Source organism: Panthera leo, chromosome A3 (genome assembly GCF_018350215.1).
Source record: "Panthera leo isolate Ple1 chromosome A3, P.leo_Ple1_pat1.1, whole genome shotgun sequence".
Taxonomy (NCBI): Eukaryota; Metazoa; Chordata; class Mammalia; order Carnivora; family Felidae; genus Panthera; species Panthera leo.
This window is the reverse complement of record NC_056681.1, coordinates 42,495,064-42,515,532: the sequence shown is the minus strand read 5'-3', so window position 1 is coordinate 42,515,532 and position 20,469 is coordinate 42,495,064. Positions and strand designations below refer to the sequence as shown.

Below are 20,469 nucleotides of genomic sequence, written 5' to 3'. Positions count from 1 at the left end.
CAGATTTCTTCTATGATCTATATAATTCTCTCCATAACCCCCAAATCTGTGTTATGTCTATTTCTTTTAGCTGAGGGGAAAAATTTAAATAATGAAGACTTGCCTAATCCAGGTAAGGGACCAGAAATGTTTTAAAAAAACTTTGTGGGGGTGCCTGGGTGGCTCAGTCGATTAAGCGTTGGACTCTTGATTTTGGCTCAGGTCACGATCTCATGATTTGTGAGATTGAGCCCCATATGGGGCTGTGAGCTGTCAAACATGGAGCCTGCTTGGGATTCTCTCCCTCTCTCTCTGCCCCTTCCCAACTTGTGCGCAGGTGCGCCCACGCTCTCTCTCAAAAATAAATAAACTTTAAAAAACAAGTATATGGTATTTCTCCGATGGCTCAGTATAGCTCACAAAGTTAAACTGTGTTGGATTTCACTGTGTTCTGATTTGGATAGAGAGACAGTTGATTACAAGCAGCCACATTTGAACTAATATGGGCTTATGAGGTTTTCTCAAAGCTCACATGAGAGAAAAAGTTAGATTAGGTCTTTGAAAGCAGTTTAAATTTTATTATCCAGGAGGTGATTTCAGAATTAGTTCATAAAGACAGACGGGAAAGATGTTCATGCATTTCTAAACCATTAAATGTCACCAGGGTAAAGTATTGGTTTCCATCAACGGGCAAATAACCAACCAGAGATGGCCGTTTTTCTCACATGTTCATTTTTGGCCTGTCACATAGAGTTCTTCAAAATGAAATATGACTTTTAATAAGAAAAAAAGTTAATCACTAAAGATCTTTCTTTTTTTTTTTTTTAATGTTTCTTTATTTTTGAGACAGAGAGAGACAGAGTGTAATCGGTAGAGAGGCAGAGAGAGAGGAAGACACAGCATCTGAAGCAGGCTCCAGGCTCTGAGCTGTCAGCACAGAGCCCGACGTGGGGCTCGAACTCACAGACTGTGAGATCATGACCTGAGCCGAAGTCGGACGCCTAACTGACTGAGCCACCCAGGCGCCCCCTTTTTTTATTATTTTTTTTTATTTTTTATTTTTTATTTTAGATCTTTCTTATTTGAAGGTTTAACTAACGCTATCAATCACACAAGCCCACGTGGAGATAAATGTTCCTCAGTATCCATTTATTGTTCTTCCTTCCCTCACCCCCATTTGGGTTGCTTGAGCAATAAATGTCTTCTCTCTCCCTGAATTTATAGTAAACTTTTTGTGGCCAGGAATTGCATCGAATCCCAAATCTCTTACTCTTTAGGGCTTAATAGATAGAGTGTGCTGCACCCTTGTGATGCTCCATAAATATTGCCGATGGCAGGGATGACATTTCAGTGGTGAATGCCTGTCAAAGAAATGCTATGCAAGAGGGATTTTTATGGACAGCAGCACGGTAATGGAATACAGATCTGCAATGCATCACCAAACATTGACCTAAAACCGAGCAAGGCTGGAAAATTATTGACAAAGCGTGGGCTGCAAACCTCGGAAGAAGCGGGAAGCTCTGAAGTGGACGGATGTCAAGGCCACTCAACATCTCGGCGTGGCTGACAAGGTGTGCCGCCCATCTATCAACCAGCCAATCAACATTTACTGAATGCCAGCGAAGAAAAACATGTCATGCTAGATCCTGATACCACATAGGAAGTCGGTTATATCTGTTCTGCATATTAGTGAGGTTCATTAAATGTGCATGATTTTCTACCTTTTTGCAATTTGGATTACTACTACTACTATATTATTGCTTTGCTTGGCCATCTGTATTTTCTTGCTTGCAAGCTAGGAGGAAATTTACTCCCTTTGCAAATTTCTCAACTGTGTTTCAAATATATCTCTAGAGCTCAGATACTGCATGTAATTATTAAATGGTTCACAGTAGAATAAATACACTTGCTCTGCTTGAAAAGGAATAATCCTACAAAGTCAAATTTAGCACCGGGCAAGAAATTCTAATATCCCCATCCTCTAAAAGCAGTTCTGCATATGCCTGAAGTTTGCTTTCATAAATGGTCCTTGGCTGGGAGTTTTAAATAGGTTCTTGAAGAAATGCACACTTGAAGGTGCTCACGCCCAGAGGAGAGCACCTGAAGAAACCGGCATGCCTTTGTGGCTGCAGAACTGGCAAGAGACTCATGCTGGCACAGCAGCGAACACAGCTCCAGCCAAAGGCAGGTGCTGGCTCAAGACTCCCGGAGCCTCTGGGCAGCAACATTCCCTGAGTGCGGTGAGAGAAGGATCCTCATCTATGCCTCGGGCCCAGTTTCTGACCCAATCACAAAATCTTTCCTCCTTTCTCCTAAAGCCTGTGTGATGCACACCTCTTCCATGAAGCCTTCTTAGAATGCTGCCCCCTGTCCCGGGCTGTAACTCCCAGGCCAGGTGTCCAGGTTACCTCCTGAACATGTCTGCACCTCCTGCTTCCCCTCCTTCACCTAAATTGTACCCTCAGCCTGGAATATACCCCTTAACTCTACCAGTTACCTTCCTTCAAATCCTAGAGCAAATGCTACCCGTTCAGGGAAGCCTGTCTCTGCTTCTCTGGCTAGAGATAATTTTGCATTGCTCCATACTGTCCAAGCCATCTTTGTTATGAGGCAGTGCGTGTAATGACCCCGTCACTGGTGTCAAATCCTGTCTCCACCACATATTAGCTGTATGACCTTGTCCAAGTTACTTGGCCTTTCTATGCCTCCATTTTCAAAATGGGGATAGTCCTGATAAGAGTTATTTCTTTTTTTTTTTAATTTAATGTTTATTTTTGAGATAGAGAGAGACAGAGTGTGAGTGGGGGAGGGGCACAGAGCAAGGGAGACATCAGAAGCAGGCTCCAGGCTCTGAGCTGTCAGCACAGACATGCAGCTCGAACCCCATGAACCGTGGGATCATGACCTGAGCCGAAGTCGGGCACTCAACCCACTGTGCCCTGATAATAGCTATTTCAAAGGTTTATTATGAGAATTAACTGAATTAATACATGCAAAGCACTGAAAACAGTGCCTTAAACACAGTAACTGCTTAATAAGCTGCTATTTTAGCCCTAGCTACACTTAGCACTGTGGTGATTTGGGCATCTGTCTCCACTCATAGGACATTTTGCAAGCTCCTCAGAAGTTCGCATATCAAAGCTAATAGTTTCATAAATACCAAACTAAATTATGCCCCATGCTTTTTAAATTTACTTCTTATTACGGAAAAAAAACCCCAGAGATCTACAAAAGTAGGCGGAAATCTCATGTACCCATGATAAGCGTTAACACTTACTAACCCATGACCATTTTATTTTCTGTATTCCTCCACTCATCTCCTTCCTCCTGTCCCAAGCCCTAAGTTATATGGAAGAAAATCCCAGGCAAATATTTCAACCAGAGGGAATTCTGAATAAACTTATCCTACACGCATGGATAGGATGTTATATTCAACTTCTCCTTGGGCCAAGAAGGAATCATCTCCAGGACCCAAATTTTCAGACCACAGGTCCTGCTAGTGGTGTGGGCTTGGACTTTGACCCACTTTCCTTCCATAAGCATTTACAATAATAATTATGTTTCGAGAGGCCATGATTTGAACTGGTACCATCCAGTCTTTATAATAACAAGATGGTGGATAAGGATCTTTGAATATGACTTGCTTATTGGGAAAAGCCCTATTTATAGGTCAAAGTGGCTCCTGTGTCTTGAGTCAGTGGCTTCCTAATAAGCAAAGATCCTACATGCTTGATTCATTATACTGTGTCGCAGGCAATCGGACACTGGGGAATTTTTACCACTGACAATGAAGAATTGTGTTGCAAGAAGCCCCAATTTGCCCTAGTTAGACGATTTTAGCCAGTTTAAAGTTGAACTTTCAAGAACAAGTTTGCAAATGAAAGTATTTAAAATAGAAGCCAATTCTGTTTGTTTGTTTGTTTGTTTGTTTGTTTGTTTAAAGAATATTGTTACAGCATATCACACAGGGAGACTTGCTTGGGGTGATTGTGCTGGGTTCAGAAAATGGGCCGTGGTGGGGCGGGGGGGGGGGAGGGGACCATTGTGTTGGTTATATTTTTGTGCCTGCATCAATCCACCAAAGATTAATTTAGTACCTACTAGCTGTAGAGAGAACAAGTGACACATGTATTGCTCCTGCCCTGCTGTCATGTGGACAACTGGTAAGCAGTCATGTTGAAGCCGGGCACCCCCTCTTGGTCCTCCTCAGTGCAATGTTCCAAACCACCATTACCCGTTAGGTCTTGCCCTTGGCTTAGTGACATCTGTCTGGGGACTTCACATCTCTGTGTCTGAAAAGTGTTTATTTGCTAAGGGTAAGTTAGGAGGTCGGGTTGTAAGTTGTGGAGGGTATGAGATGCTTCATGTCAGAAGTTCTCAGACCTTTGGGATACACCCTCATCTCCTAAGCAGACCCTTTCGAACACGACGTGATAATTTTAAAGCTGTCATAGAAGAAGCTGATGAAGAGTAAATTGTGCTGTTGAACATAGGTAATGATCTTTTTTAAAATGTTGCAAATGTGACTGGTTTTTCTCCTTTCTTCTTTTCTGCATTTTTTGTAATTGCCAAACCCCCAACTCATGTGCCCTTTTGTGTCCCCCAGTCACACTCTGGTCAACTTGCTGACTGTAGGGACAGAGTATAAGTCACCTGGTCCACTGGGGACCCATATCTGGCCACTGTCTGGCCATCATGCTTTGTGTCTTTTATCATAAAAATGTTGCTTATAAAAGAATGGTACAGTTTGGATTTAAAAACCTGTCTGAAGCTTGGGTTCAAGTGTTGGCTCTGACACATCCTAGTCTGACCAGGGAAGAGACACACAACCTCTCTGAGCCTGTTTCCTTCTCACCGAACAGAGAACGGAAACATTTATTTTGCCTACACACGTTTGCCATGGAAGTGAAAGAAATGAGTAGAGTGATGTACACATATTGTTATACCATTAATTGAAGTTCATATGTTCTTATGAACTTTATCCAAGAACATCAATAATAGGGAAGCACTAGGTTTAAAACCTAGCTGATTTTGAGTAAGCAAGCCACACGACTTTATTTCTCAATATCTCTCATATGCAATCAACCGTAAAGGCAAGAATTTTACTTGGAGAAAAAAGAGACTGCATGTTTACATGTTTAGTAGCAAAATAGGTGGAAGAAAAGTCACACCTTTGGAAGGACCATTGGGTACGTTAACGTGGTAGGACGCCAAGCAATGCTTCGAACCTATGGGTTGATGACACTGCATTGTGTATTTGGAAATGGCTAAGAGAATAGATCTTAAATGACCTCATCAACAAGAAAAAATATTTCTTTGGTACTATGCATGGTGTCAGATGCTAACCAGACTTAATGCAGTGATCATCTTGTGACATATGCAAATATCAAATCGCTATGTTGTATACCTGAAATTGGTATAATGTCATATGTCGATTATGCCTCAATTAAAAAAATACTTCAAACCTTTGCCAATTATGCTTACTGCTCCATTGCAAGGAACTACATGAGCCCTTATAAGGTTACAGCAGAAGCATTTTTCCAAAACACATAGAAACAGAGCAGAGGGCCAAAACAGTTGTCTTCAACAGATCAAGTGGAACGAGCATGTTTTTTATCATCTTATGGTGGGTTGAAAAGGATTTCTTATTATTTCTATTTTCTTTTGTCTTTTTAAAAATGTTTATTTATTTTTAAGAGAGAGACAAAGAGAGACTGAGGGGCAGAGAGAGAGGGAGACATAGAATCCAAAGCAGGCTCCAGGCTCAGAGCTGTCAGCACAGAGCCCAGTGCGGGGCTTGAACTCACAAACCATGAGACCATGACCTGAGGTGAAGTCAGATGCTTAACTGATTGAGTCACCCAGGCGCCCCATCTTCTATCTTTAGTAAAGTGGCAAATAACTCCCAACTCATCCAAACAAAATAGTCCAAGACCATTCTAGAGGAACATTGCCATATTAACAAAATCCAAGAATTTAGAGAATGTAGCTATGACGGAGAAAAATCACAGTATAATTTAGGGAAGCACTAAGATTATTTTCCTGGGAATAGCCAAGTTTTCAAAACAGAGTCAAACAAAACCCCCAGATCTAAAGTCAAAGGTGGCCCCCGAGGCCCAGTATACCTGTTGAACCAGTCGTCTGTGTATCGAGGGTAGGGGTAGGGGTCATTGCCGCTGAAGTCATAGCTCGCTTCGGCGTTCTGAAAAACACAAGGCGTCTCATTAGGTCAGTCAAGCCAGGTGGACAGGCCAGAGAGGATGCTTCAAGACATGACTGTCTGATGCTTACAGGTCCTCTGTGGAGTGCTGTGTTAATGTTCCTCCCTGGGCCAGCCCTTGCAAAGGGGTGACAGAGCTGGTGTGTCCTTGGATCTCTCTGTCCCTCCCTTTATCCTCTTCCCAGACTTCCTCATTCCATTCTGCTTCAGGCCCTCAATGAACTAGCAAATTTGAGTCCTGTGCTCTCCAGGACTGTCTCCATTTTAAGTTGAGTTACCATCTGTGGGTGAATGGGCTTCACCTAGAATCCAGGACTTATGTTATGCTTCCTTGGCTTGATGGTCAGAATGCTCTCGGTCTTATGTCACAAGTGAGGCAATCTCTGGAGTTTTCTTGCTTTGTGCAGAAGGCTCCCTGCTTCAGACTGACCTAGGCTTGTGTCCTTTATATTTATGGGTGTTAAACCTCTGCCCAAGCCCCTAACATCAGCACAATATCAACCTCATTGAGTCACTCAACAAAGGTCAGAGTCTAATATATGCCAGTGATTATGCCAGATATGGGAACGCCCTTGTATAACTTACAGCCTAGCTGGGGGCACAGACATCAATCAAATGACCAAACAAATAAATATACAATTATGAACGGGGAGTACTCTACACCCTACAGTATTTGGTTAGAAGTTTAAATTCTATGCATCTAACACCTCCATTTTTCCCCTTGAGAGTCTCCCCCCCCCCCCCAAGAAATCAATTACATATCCACTTAAATAGTTTTCCATTTAGGCCTTTAGTTGGCCGACCTTTTATTTTGGCCCATGATGGGAAATGATCTACCATCTTTTGGAGACTAATTCATCCTTCCCACTGCTTTCTCTGCTTGCCTGGAATGCTCAGAACGAGAATCCCATTTTTCTCTGTTCTGTTTTTGAGTTTTGCAGTAGAGACCCAGATGGCTTCCTGGTCCACAGTATACATTTGGCTAGAAAGCACTGGATTAGGCATATATTCCAGTGTGGGCATTTCTTGATTTCATGGGTCCTGAGACATTTTCAGGAATCGTGCCCTTGTATGAGGTAAAACACTTTAGTCTGTAAACTTTATGTATCAGTGGCATAATGTTTTTAAAAGCAAACTGATGAATTCCATTAGTTTGCGTTTCCATTTGCTGGATGGACAAAGGGCTATTAGTCACCAGTAGTTGTAGTAATCAGAATTATAATACTAATTTATTTAAATAAATGTTGTGTTTGGGATAGACGTCACCCTGAAATTTGTGTTTTTTTTTTTTAATTTTATTTTTTATTTTTTAAAGTTTACATCCAAATTAGTTAGCATATAGTGAAACGATGATTGAAATTTGTGTTTTTATTTTTTCCAGTTTTTATTATTTAAATTCCAGTTGGTTAACATGAAGTGTAATATTAGTTTCAGGTGTGGGATGTAATGATTCATCACTTATATGCAACACCTGGTGCTCATCACAAGTGCCCTCAAGACCCATCACCCATTTAACCCATCCTCCCCACCCCCCTCCCACCTCGCCACCAGTAACCATCAGTTTGTTCTCTCCAGTTAAGAGTCTGTTTCTTGGTTTGCCTCTATTTTCCCCCCACTATGTTCACTTATTTTGTTTCTTAAATTCCACACATGAGTGAAATCATATGGTATTTATCTTTCTCTGACTTATTTTGCTTAGCATAGTATTCTCTAGCTCAATCCACCCCATTGCAAATGGCAAGAGTTCGTTCTTTTTGATGGCTGAGTAATATTCCATATATCTCACATCTTCTTTATCCACTATATACATGTATATATATCTATATCTATCTATCTATATCACATCTTCTTTACCCATTCATCAGTTGATGGACACTTGGGCTCTCACCATAGCGTAGCTATTGTTGGTAATACTGCTGTAAACATTAAGGTGGATGTATCCTTTTGAATCAGTTTTTTTGTAACCTTTGGGTAAATACCAAGTAGTGCAATTGCTGGATCATAGGTAGTTCTATGTTTAACTTTTTGAGGAGCCTCCATACTGTTTTCTAGAGAGGCTGTACAGGTTTGCATTCCCAACAACAGTGTAAGAAGATTCCCCTTTCTCTACATCCTTGCCAACACCTGTTGTTTCCTGTGTTGTTAATTTTAGCCATTCTGACAAAAGGTATAAGGGGATATCTCATTTTTTTTAATGTTTATTTATTTATTTTGAGGGAGAGAGAGAGTGCAAGCAGGGCAGAAGGGTGGGGGGTGGGGAGAGAGAGAGAGAGAGAGAGAGAGAGAGAGAGAGAGAGAGAGAGAGAGAAATATCCTGAGCAGGCTCTGTGCTGTCAGGGCAGATGTGGGGCTCAATCCCATGAACTGTGAGATCATGACCTGAGTTGAAATCAGGAGTCAGAGGCTTAACCAACTGAACCACCCAGGTGTCCCATCTCATTGTGGATTTGATTTGTATTTCCCTGATGATGAATGATGTTAAGCATCTTTTCATGTGTCTGTTGGCCAGCTGGATGTCTTCTTTGGAAAAAACATCTACTCATGTCTTCTGCCCTTTTCTTAAGTGGATTATTTGTTTTTTGGGTGTTGAGTTTTAAAAGTTCTGTATATATTTTGGATACTAACCCTTTATCAGATATGTTGTTTGCAAATATCTTCTCCCATTCCAAAGGTTGTCTTTTAGTTTTGTTGATTGTTTCCTTCACTGTGCAGAGATTTTATCTTGATGAGGTCCCTGTAGTTTATTTTTGCTTTTCTTTCCCTTGACTCAGGAGACATGTCCAGTAAGAAGTTGCTGCAGCAGATGGCAAAGAGGTTACTTCCTGTCTTCTCCTCTAGGACTTTGATGGCTTCTGGTCTCACATTTTGTTCTTTCATCCATATTGGATTTATTTTTGTTTATGGTGTTAATTTTTTTTTTTTAATTTAAGAATTTTTGGCATTATTGAGGCATTGATATACTTCATGTATGATGAGTTTGGGCATGTGCCTACACCCATGATAACATCACCCCAGACAAGGTGCTAAAAGCATGTTCATCACCTTCCCAAATTTCCTTTTGTTCTTTTGTGTCTGTGTGTTATTTATGTTTTTGTCTCGGTGAGAACATTTAACATGAGATCTACCCTCTTAACATAGTGTGAAGCACACAATACCGTATTGTTGACTGTGTTGCACAGCACAGTTCTAGAACTTACTCGTGTGCATAACTGAAACTTCATACCTATCAAAAATCAATCCCTCATTTTCCACCTTCTCTTACCCCGTTGGAAGTTTGGGTCAATGCATCTTCTGTGTCAAATAAGCCTATCTTTTATTCTAGAATATAGGTCTTCCTTTAACACCTGGTCATCAGAGAGGACAACTTCCTGTCTCCTCTGGCCATAATGATTGGCTCCAAATTATCTGTTCCTCCTTCTCCCCTTTGGTCCCAAACTACACTCATTTACCTTTTTAAAAAAATTTAATTCTCTCTCTGGTCTCTATTTCCCGTCTCTGGGAGACACTCTCAGATCAGGCATGGTTTTTTTGTGTGTCGTTTTATTTTTTTTACTTTCCTTGAACTGTTTGGATTTCAGTCCTTTTGAGGGATACTATTTTGAAATAGTTACTATGTTTGGTTACCCTAACGTTCTCTGAGTTTTTGAGACAAGAGCATTCTTAGGTAGAGTTGGTAGATGGAGTGTCGAGAGAAACCCAAATTAATACTTTCTCTTTGGGGCTTCAAAGCTGGAGTCGAAGCCGAAGCAACAGACTGGGAGGACTGTAGGCTGAGCCTAGTTTGTTTCTCTACAGAAGAGAGCAAAATTGCCTGGCGTAAGGCAAGTTGGACAGAACATTCAATATGTAGCTATTGTGGGGCTCTCAGAGGGGGCCCTCTTTTTTTTTGTTCTGGAGTGGGATGGGGGTTGGAATGTCCAAAGTCGGAGGGGTCTGGGACTCATCTGGGGACAGGGGACTCATCTTGTGTTGCTGCAGATCAGCAGCGGCTCCCCGGGATGTCTGCGTTCAGGGACTTGGGGTGGCCCCACTCTGCATTTCTTTGGCCATCAGTGTGGAGCAGTGGGCAACAGAATACTCTGTGGGAGGCTGACAGGGGTGAGAGTGTGGCAGTAAAAATCAGCTGGCCTAGAAAGCTCGGGAGTCAGGACACTGGGGATCCAGGGTTCAGGCAGGATCCACACGAAGTGACAACCAATCCGTGAGAATGGGGACGCAAGAGTGGAATCCAGGGGCACAGACGCGAGCCGCAAGTGCACGCACCCCGCATCCTCAGCGCTGTGCCGGTCCTTTGAAGCTCAGGGACAATTCTGGAGACAGGAGCGGGGGGCACCCCCTGAACTGACCAAGGTCAAATTTCTGCCTTGAGTGAGTGCCATCAGGCTGGCAGATAAGAAGTTAAATTCCATTAGAGAAAAGAAAAATCGAACTGGTCTGCACCTCTGTGTTTGCTGCCTGATTGCCCACGGTCACACTCTTTCACCCGGGTTCACTTTTCTGGTTTATAATTATTACCTGTGATCTGGGCTGAGGCTTTTTGCCTCCAATTCCTGGTCCTGGAGAAAATGGCTTGCCCTGAGGTGGGTGGGGCTGGGGGGAACATTGAAGAGATCTGATGGCAGAACTGGCACCTGAGAATCCGTGGAACCCTGAGTCCACTTTTGTAAGACGAGAAAGACCGTGTGTTGTCAGGGGTCAGATTCACTTGTGAAGGTTGAAATGGTTGATGACTTACAAACTTTTTTGCTGTTGTCTTTTAGTTAATTTGGTGACTAATGCTTAATTCCTTGTGGAAGAGTCTAGGCTAAGTATCGAGGAAGGCAAGTGGCTGCTCTGGCATGTCTTTTGGCCAAAAATCAAACGGTTTATGGCCAGAAAGAACGGTGAGCAATTTTTTGTAAGTGTTCTGTTTATACTTTTATAGCCCAAACCGAATCATTTATTGATTTGAGTTACAATGTTGCCTTCCATAAAATTATTTGTGTACAGGAATAAATTAAATGGGGCTTGAGTTATGCTGGAATTTTCTAAAATAGCCAATAACGTGGATGTTTAGAGGGAAGTGGTGTCTCTGGAAGTTGAATGCTCTGGTCATCCCAGGCTAAGCCAGCCGCTTGTTTTGGTTTGGATTCTTCCATAACTTCTTTTGGAAACGCATTAGTCTTATTTTCTTGCTTTAGAAAATACTAACTGTTTAGCAAACATAATTTAATCACAGATGATTCAGGATCAGGATGATTCAGAGTCATCATGAAGAACTTGAATTATCATTGTCCCGTCGTGCAGAAAGTGAGAAGGCTGGACTGAATCCAAACCGACCTCAGGGCTGCCCTGGAAGTTATTTCTGGAAGAAACTTCTGATAATGGTTCGTTTCTCTTATAAGAGTTGAGTGTGGGAGGAAAAAATAAACCCTCTGGTACTTAATAATTCTGGGGCTTAATTTCTGAATATTTGACTGCGGGGTCAGAAAGCAGGTCTAGATTAGTCCTTAGAAAAGAAGTTTCAGGGGCACCTGGGTGGCTTAGTCGGTTAAGTGTTGGACCTCAGCTCAGGTCATGATCTCACAGTCTGTGAGTTCGAGCCCCATGTCAGGCTCTGTGCTGACAGCTCAGAGCCTGGAGCCTGCTTCGGATGCTGTGTCTCCCTCTGTCTCTGCCCCTCCACTGCTTATGCTCTGTCTCTCTGTGTCTCAAAAATAAATAAACACCAAAAAAAATTTAGAAAGGAAGCTTAATAGTTATGACTTTGGTTCTTGTTTGTACTGTGAGCTTTCCACCAGATGGCCTGCCTGCACATTAAGCTAAGAAAGGACAGGAACTTACTTATTTTCAAGTAATCTTCTGATTTCTCATGTCCGAGGTGCTGCCTTTGTGCAGCCATCAAAGTCACAGGCCGACAAATGGCACATTCGGATGCCAGAGCTGGTCTCACCGCGAAAGCTGGCGGTGAACCCAGTGGCAACCATGCCCCTTGGCTTTCACATACACAGAGAAGCTTCTAAGACTCCCCGAGACTGAACCTGGCTCCGGCACTGCCACTCTTGCCCCCAAATCTGGAATTTAATGCCTCTGGGACCCGCAGACTGTCCCTGTTGGGGTTGTACACAACAAATGTGTCTGTAGGCATCAGCTTGGACTAGAGAAAGGGAGAGAGGCATTCAGGTCAGACAGATCTGGTGTCAAACCTAAGCAGTTTGGTCTTGGCAATGATCTTGTTTTCTGGAAACCCTAGTTTCCTCATCTTTACAATGCAGGTGATAAGATGTAAGTACCTGGTTGCTGTGAAGGCAGAATGAAAGAATCGATGTAAGCTGGCAAGTGCATTGCCCCAAAATGGGGGCATTCTCTCACTCCTACTTCTTCTGTGTCCTTCACTCTCTTTGATCACCGATAGCAAGAGTCACAAAATATGGTATGTGCCAAATCTGACCCTCTACCTGTTTTTGTAAATAAAGTTTTATTGGAACATAACCATGTCTATTTGTTTAGTGGCCACTGGCTGCTTTCACACTCCAACAGCAGACTTAAGCGGTTGTGACAGAAACCTACAAATCTCGAAATATTTACTTTTATAGAAAGAGTTTGCCAAATCAGGCTGCCCTCTGAGAGCCTGAGGCCTACACTATAGCATCCTGCGCAGTCCTTGTCTTCCTGAGGGCCCCCTTTTGCTCTGAGACGTGCCCGTCCCCTTTCCTCTTCTCTCTAGGTGGGTTGTAGCTGCTGAAAAGGAATCTGATACAAACTAGCCTTACTACATTGCTAAGAGTTTGACATTTACGTCTCCCGGGTCTCATGCCAATCAAAGGTGGGTCATTGGGTGTTACTATGGTCAGAAACTGGTAGGGGCACTCTTGGAGGCAGAAGGCTGGGACGGTAGGGAGGCCTCACCATTATTGCCACCATCTCCCTGTCCATCACTGGTTGAAGGCTGTTTCTAGAGGCAACAACCCTCTAGGCCTTTGTCTCTCCATCTACAAGTGTCCTGTCTGCCACACAAGGCCATACTCATCTTTCATTTTGAAATATGATGCTGTGCTCACATTCTGACAGTACCTAGCTTTCCTAATAGGCCAAGGTAGGTAACGTGGGGATCCATGGCTATGAGTGAACAGACCTCTTTAGAGCGCGAGGAGCAACCTCTGTAGTCTGACTACAACATTGGGAATGTGGTCTTTTTTTCATCAGGGCTGCCCATGCACAGTTGTGCATAAGGGTGCATGTCCAAGGGGAGGAATTCAAGGCTGCCCTGGACTCCACAAGCTGTGTGCCCTGGGGTGGGGCTTTAAAAAAGAATTGGCCTGTCTTGGGGTGGGGGCACTCTTTTCTCATTTGTTTGCCCAGAAGGGAACACATTTTCTAATTTGCTGGCCGGGAAGGAGGGTGTGGTTTTGCAACTCACCCACCAGCAGGGAGCGCTTTCATCAATGCCACACAAATGCATGTAAGTGCTACCATGTCCAAGAACTATGGCAAGTAGATCTCCCCAGTTAGAGTCATCTGTAAGCTCAAATATCAAAGAAATTGGACCAGGAGACAAGGTGTGCCCTGTGAAATGTCACACTTAAATAATATCTCAAATGATAGGAGTTTATGAGTACAGCGTGGCATGTGATTAATCGCCAATGAGATTTCCCACAGCTATAGGCACTTAGAACAAGAAAGTACATCTGTCTCGTTGGTCCCTTTATTCTGCCTTGCTACTTTCCCTGAAGGCATTTAACCAAATAACCCAGCTAGGAGCTGTGTAACCGTATTAGCTGAAATTGCACTGCGCTCCTGGACTAATGAAAGAGAAATGAGTTTCCCCAGATAGACTTGCAAACTGCAACCATATTGCCCCGGAACAAAGCTCGTCTGTATGGAAACTGAGCAGCAAAATAGCCCAGTCCTTTAGAGCCTACAGAATTTTGCTGCTTGCATCTAATATGGTCATGGCTGAACGTTCCCAACTGTGCCTATTTTGATTTTCCTCAAATAATTCTCCCACATGCACTGCTTTAACGATAATGTTCAGCTCACTTTTGACTGAAACCAACATTAAAGGGATTTATGTCTATATTAAGTCTGGCCGTAAAACTTAATGAAATTTAACATTTCTCCAGCACTCAAAAATTAAAAAAAAAAAAAAGATGCATAGTCAGAAAATTGTTTGAAATCTTTCTTTTATACTCCTAAGATTGCCAGAGTTGTGCATTTTTCCAGTGACAGGGTGTTCTCTTATTTGACGCCTCCTACCATCACTTCCTTCTTGCTCTGGTAAATTCCAGTAATTTCTCTAGCCACTGGAATATTCTCGGGGTAAGAGAACAAGGTAGCATCCTAGCCAGGCCGGGCAAGGATCACCCCAGACGGTGTCCTGGACCACTAGACTTTTTATATTTTCCAAAGCTAAACAGCTCCTTCCTTGGCCCACAGGGTCACTTTTATCAGCAGATTTGAGAGAGGTTCTAAGCACTACACATAAGAAGAGAAAATAATATTAATTCCCAATGGTTAACACAGAGTCTTAAGAATGAGTGCCCTTTAGGGGCTCCTGGGTGGCTCAGTTGGTTAAGCCTGTGACTCTTGATTTCATCTCAGGTCACGATCTCGCGTTGTGTGGGATCAAGCCCTGAGGGGGGCTCTGAGCTAACAGTGCAGAGCCTGCTTGGGATTCTCTCTCTCCCTTTCTCTTTGCCCCTCTGCAACTCGCACACATGCGCTCTCTCTCTTAAAATAAATAAACATGAAAACAAAGAACGAGTGCTTTTTTGTTTTCAAAGGAGTTAAAATTCTCTTATTTTATTTAATATTCTCCCAAACCCTGGGGATAGGAGAGCAGGTGTACTGAAGGAAGAGGTAGGGCTATCTCTGAGAAACAGTCAAAGCAACATCTTTGGTGGCTTTGTAGACTTATCCCTGCCTGTCCACATCTTGACTTGTCTTGTCACTTCAGAAGGCCAATGAAATGGGTTTTGGCTAGATGAGGCTGATTCCCACCCACGAAATTTAAGAGCTGCCCTGAAAGTGTGAATTCCTGGGGTTGACCTGCTGCATTGACGAGAAGCTGCCACTCACCACAGTTAATCTCTGAGGGCTGGCTCGGTTCCACTGATAGGGTCCCTCACTTGTTCCGAAAGAATTTACATCTTTATTATCACTAGCTGCCAAGTCAGATTTAGCATTTCCTTCAATTACGGATGGAGGCTACAGGCCACGATATTATTAGCAGGACCTGGGAGCTTGTCACCAGCATGTAGTTTCATATCACGTTACAGTTGTTGCAGATACGCTGAAATATTTTTCCTATTCACTCCTACCTGCCACTAGATTTTGTTGTTCAACGTGTTGAGAAAGAATGATATGTATTACCATTTCACACTTGTATTCTTACACGTGGATAACTGTGTCTCAATACAGTTGCTTTCTTTGATTATTTCATGTATTTTGTTTTATGAATTTAAAATAGTTTTCTGAGAAGGAGGGGAGAGAGCTGTGTGTGCAAATTGGTGCCATTTCTTGGAAGAGGAATTTGGCAATATCTACCAAAATAAAAGATCCACAGACTCTTTGACCCAGCCATCCCACTTCTAAGAATTTATCCTAAAGATATACTTGCACATGTATGAAACATTTGCTTTTGAGTGTATTCCTGGCAGCATGATTGTAAATGTTCAATAGTGGGGCCGACTTAAATAAACAATGGGGCCTCCATAAGATGCCAAACTCTGCAGGCTCAGCAAAGAATGAGGGACCAAGCCTATCATGAACTCATTCCTAACAAGTATTGTCAAGTAAGAAAGGCAATGTGTAGGGGCTCCTTGGTGGCTCAGCCGGTTAAGCGTCTGACTTTGGATCTCGTGGTCCATGGGTTGGAGCCCCACGTTGGGCTCTCTGCTGACAGCTCAGAGCCTGGAGCCTGGAGCCTGATTCAGATTCTGTGTCTCCCTCTCTCTGCCCCTCCGCAGCCTGCACTCTCTCTCAAAAATAAGTAAACATTAGAAAAAAATTAAAAGAAAGGCAGGGTGTAGGAGCCTTGTGAGCTCCTAATTGCACAGAAGAGAAGGATATTTTTAAAGTATTTTTTAAAAAGTTTATTTATTTATGTTGAGAGAAAGAGGGGCACAGAGAGAGAGAATCCCAATCAGGCTCCACCCTGTCAGCACAGAGCCCTACACGGGGCTCAGACTCACGAACCATGAGATCGTGACCTGAGCCGAAATGAAGAGTCAGACGCTTAACCCACTGAGCCACCCAGGTGCTTAGAGAGCATATTCTTTATAGTAAATGCATACAGTATTTCTGGAAAGATACCTAAGAACCTATATATACTACTCTGCCTCTAGGGAGGGTCATGGGGTCTGGGGTGGAAGACAAAATTTTCATGGCATAACACTTGATTTTATGTAAAAAAATTTTTTTTTGCCATAATAACAACAGGTAACACACAACGAGTGGTTGCTTTGTGCAAGGGGCTCTTTCGGATGCTTTGCATGCGTCAGCTTCTCCTTACAACATCCTTAGGGGGTAGACAATATTCTTATCACTCTTTTTCCATGAGCAAGGAAACTGAGGCACAGAGACACTGAGTATTTTGCCTGAGGTCACAAAGATGAAAGGAGACAGAGTCTCTGACAGTACAGAGCCTGCTTAGCATTCTCTCTCCCTGCCCCTCTCTCTCTTTCTCTCTCTCTCTTCCTCAAAATAAATAAACAGTCTGACTCAGAAAGGCCTCTCCTCTAACCATGCAGTCTTGCTGCTCTGCATAAGAACATACCATTCCAGGGACACCTGGGTGATTCAGTCGGTTAAGCATCCCACTTCAGCTCAGGTCATGATCTCACGGTTCGTGAATTCGAGCCCTGCATCGGGGTCTCTGCTGTCAGCACAGAGCCGACTTTGGATCCTCTGTCTCCCCCTCTCTGCCCCTCCCCTGCTAGCACGAGCACTCTCTCTCTCTCTCTCAAAAAGAAATAAACATTTAAAAAAAAAAAAAAAGGAACATAACCATCACATTCTATTGCATGCGTTGCTTAAAAGAGAAAAATACCTAGCAAATTGAAGTAAATACACAATTTAGTGTACTTACACCCTACAATGTCCATGGGTCATTTTGTCTAAATCCAAGCGTGTAAATTGAGCCAATAATTGAACCCCCACCCAAGACACACCTCACTAAAGGGCCAGGAAACACATCTCTTACTTTGCGTGATCCATTCATTTTTCAAACAGCATAGTTTTGGTTAGTAAACTCTCTCATCCAAGGTGGGTATGACGCCTTTGAGGCCCAAAGCAGCAAATACGCTTTCAAAAGAGAAATCTCCTTCTCCTCCTTCCAACGGCAAGCTTCAAGCTAGTCCCTTTTCCTCTCGATTATGTTGTTCCTCTTAGAAGCAGAACTCTTTTTGAAAAACAAACATCACAGTGTATGTAAGCATGGGTGGCTGGATTCCTCAGAAACTGAAATCTTGGAAATGCTTCTTCTTCTTTTTTTCCCCCAGAGCCTCTTCAGCACTACTTGATGGCCCTAGGCGTTCTTAAAAAAATTTTTTTTTAATGTTATTTATTTTTGAGAGAGAAACAGAGCATGAGTGGGGGGGAGGAGCAGAGGGAGAGGGAGACACAGAATTCCAAGCAGGCTCCAGGCTCCGAGCTGTCAGCACAGAGCCCGATGTGGGGCTCAGACCCATGAACCGTGAGATGATGACCTGAGCCAAAGTCGGACGCTTAACCGACTGAGCCACCTTGGTGCCCGTTGGTGGCCCTTGGATTTCTGAATACAGTTTGAGAACTGCTGGCCAAGAGAGATGTTTCATGGGATGCATACACGCCGTGCCTTCACTAATACGGCCTTGCAGGCCAGACCGTGACTTCTTTCAAAGCAGTCCCCCAATCCTTCTTATTATGCAGCGACAGACAAGTCTCCGTTAAGCGCACTGTGTCTTTAATACCTCCCTCAGCCTTGCCATACGTCTTCTTATCTGACAGAGGCAAGCATTGGCAGGCAGGGTATCCAGCTTGAGTTGTTTTCACTGTATGTATTTTGACAGTTACCTTCCATTTATGTCAAGGGATATTGGTTGTTTATCTGTTTGAAATAGTGATTTATAGTTTCCCTTCAAAACACATTCATTTATAATAAAAGAGGTGAGTCAGTTTAAGGAAATCTCCTAGGTAAATAATAACACCCGTGGCAAGAATCATGCAGGTGTGTTTGTGACCGGTCAATGTTTGGGAACCACTGGAATAAAGCACTGGCAATATCACGGCTTCGGGTTCTCCTGTTATCAGCAGACTCGGCCTCGAGAGGGGCCAAGAACTGATTATCTGCACAGGGGATCTGAAGGAGTAATGGAAAAGATTTTCTGTCCTCAAATCTCAATCTTGTCACTTGTCATTTCGACGTTCTAGCTTCCATTCTTTACATTCTGTAGGCTCTTGGCCTTTATTCATTGTGTTCGGCCTGTCACCTACTTATTTTTTTCATTGAACAACTATTTCTTGAGTACCAGCTACTTGCCAGGCATTGTAGAGTAGCAAGCCACTTTTGGAGAGGAACATACAAGAGCTGGGATGCCTTGCCTTTGGCCGTCATGAGTGAATACATTAATTATGGACTGACACCCAAGTGTTCAACACAATCTTTAGCAGCCAACTGTGCCTTTCAACTCAGGCTGCTCAGGGGAATTGCCTGGGGACCTTCTAGAAGGATGGATACTTGAGTGACCCCTGGATTCTGATTTAATTCATCTGGGGCGGAGCTTGGGCATCAGTAGTTAACAAAACCCAACTCTGCAGGCGATTCTGATGTATAGTCAATACAGTGTGGCCTAGGGATCAGTAGCACTGACATCACCTGAGCACTTGTTAGAAACGCAGAATCTTAGACGGTACCCCAGGCTGGCTGAATGTGAATCTGCATTTTAACTGGCTCTCCAGGGGATTCGTGTATGCACACTGACTCTTTTATTTGTAAAGTGCTGCAAGGGGTCAGGCTTGCCTGTGGCCCTTCCCTTCCCCTTACACATCCATAATCTCCCTGTTACAATCTTCTCCACCCACTTCCCCTCCTCCCCCATCCACCTAAACTCTACGACAGGAAGAAACTGAATTTGATAAGCCATTCATATCTTAGGATGAATAAGTTCAGTACAGTGCCTTTTCCAGTATTATTTGCTTTAGCAGAAGGGAAAGGACATGGAAAGGAGCCAAAGAACTCAATCTCTAATAGTAGAGAATGAAGGGTGGTATTTTGGAAGCATCAGGAGCTTCTTGGCATCTTTCAGAGTGAAGTGCTTTCTATGGAGAAAGTCAGTTCTGAGAATAGAGTTGTCACAATGGATTACTTGGCTCTGAAGGCGTGGCCTGATAGACCAGGGAAAACAAGAAAGCAAGATAAGGTGTGCGGTTACTACACATAATATTATTGGATTGTCTGTGCTCCTGGCAGGTGAGAGCTGTCACAGGAATTGATTCTGCAAGAAAGAAGAGTGGAAGTTCAAAGTGAAGGTTTCCTGCTGTTAAATAATTTTTGATGAATATTAAGGTGTGAATTATTTTTTGCTTCCTGCTGCTTAAAATAAAGTTCTGTCAAAACTTTAAAAATATACCCAATTATAGACAAAACTTAATGCCAAGCTGTTTTAATAGCAATAGGAATTAAAGCATTTCTTTAAAAGTGTGTGTATATTTCAAAGCTGCTCAGTTGTACAGCCCTGCCTCTTTCCTGAAAAGAAACAATATGGGTTTCCTGGGTTCTAACAAGTGATATAGACAAACTAAAGTTAACGCAGTAGGATACAATTTGGATTTAATAAAAATGAGGGTGCACAGAGACAATCACCTCTTTGAGCATAGATCCCGCTTGAAGCCAATGCTGGTGTACAACCTGTTCCGTCAGCCGGGTGGTCAATCCTCCCGGCCCTGTGCTAACCCTGCTGGATGCCGCCCCCCCCCCCCCACCTTTCCCAGGGCCCTTCACTGCCGAGGTGCCTCTGTGTCCCCACAAGGACAAGGCTGACCTTGAGCGAGTTGCACAAAGGCAACTGGTGGATGTGCTGAGCGCCTTTATCACTTCATTACCCGTCACATCAGGAGAGGGTGACAGAGGCAGCAGCTAACTTCAGGTTGAAGGAAAAGAAGAGATGTGGGTTTAAGAAAGGCAGTCCAAGTTAGTCTTGGCAACTTAATGAGAAGATGGGGAGAGCGATCCCACAGGAGACTGCAGGGATGTCCTCCTGGACCCAGGACGGAAGGGGGGGGCAGCCCTCGGAAGGGCTGACAGTAGCTGC

The 20,469-nt window shown here is 43.3% G+C and overlaps 1 protein-coding gene across 2 annotated transcripts in view; it reads right to left on the bottom strand.

Annotated features, from left to right (window-relative positions):
* PCSK2 (proprotein convertase subtilisin/kexin type 2) overlaps positions 1-20,469 on the bottom strand; it is a 272,000-nt gene that overhangs the window by 65,748 nt on the left and 185,783 nt on the right. For both annotated transcript variants that reach the window (XM_042931671.1, XM_042931672.1), the window contains one exon: positions 6,105-6,181. In XM_042931671.1, the coding sequence (XP_042787605.1) occupies positions 6,105-6,181 (77 nt within the window). The remainder of the gene's footprint in view (positions 1-6,104; positions 6,182-20,469) is intronic.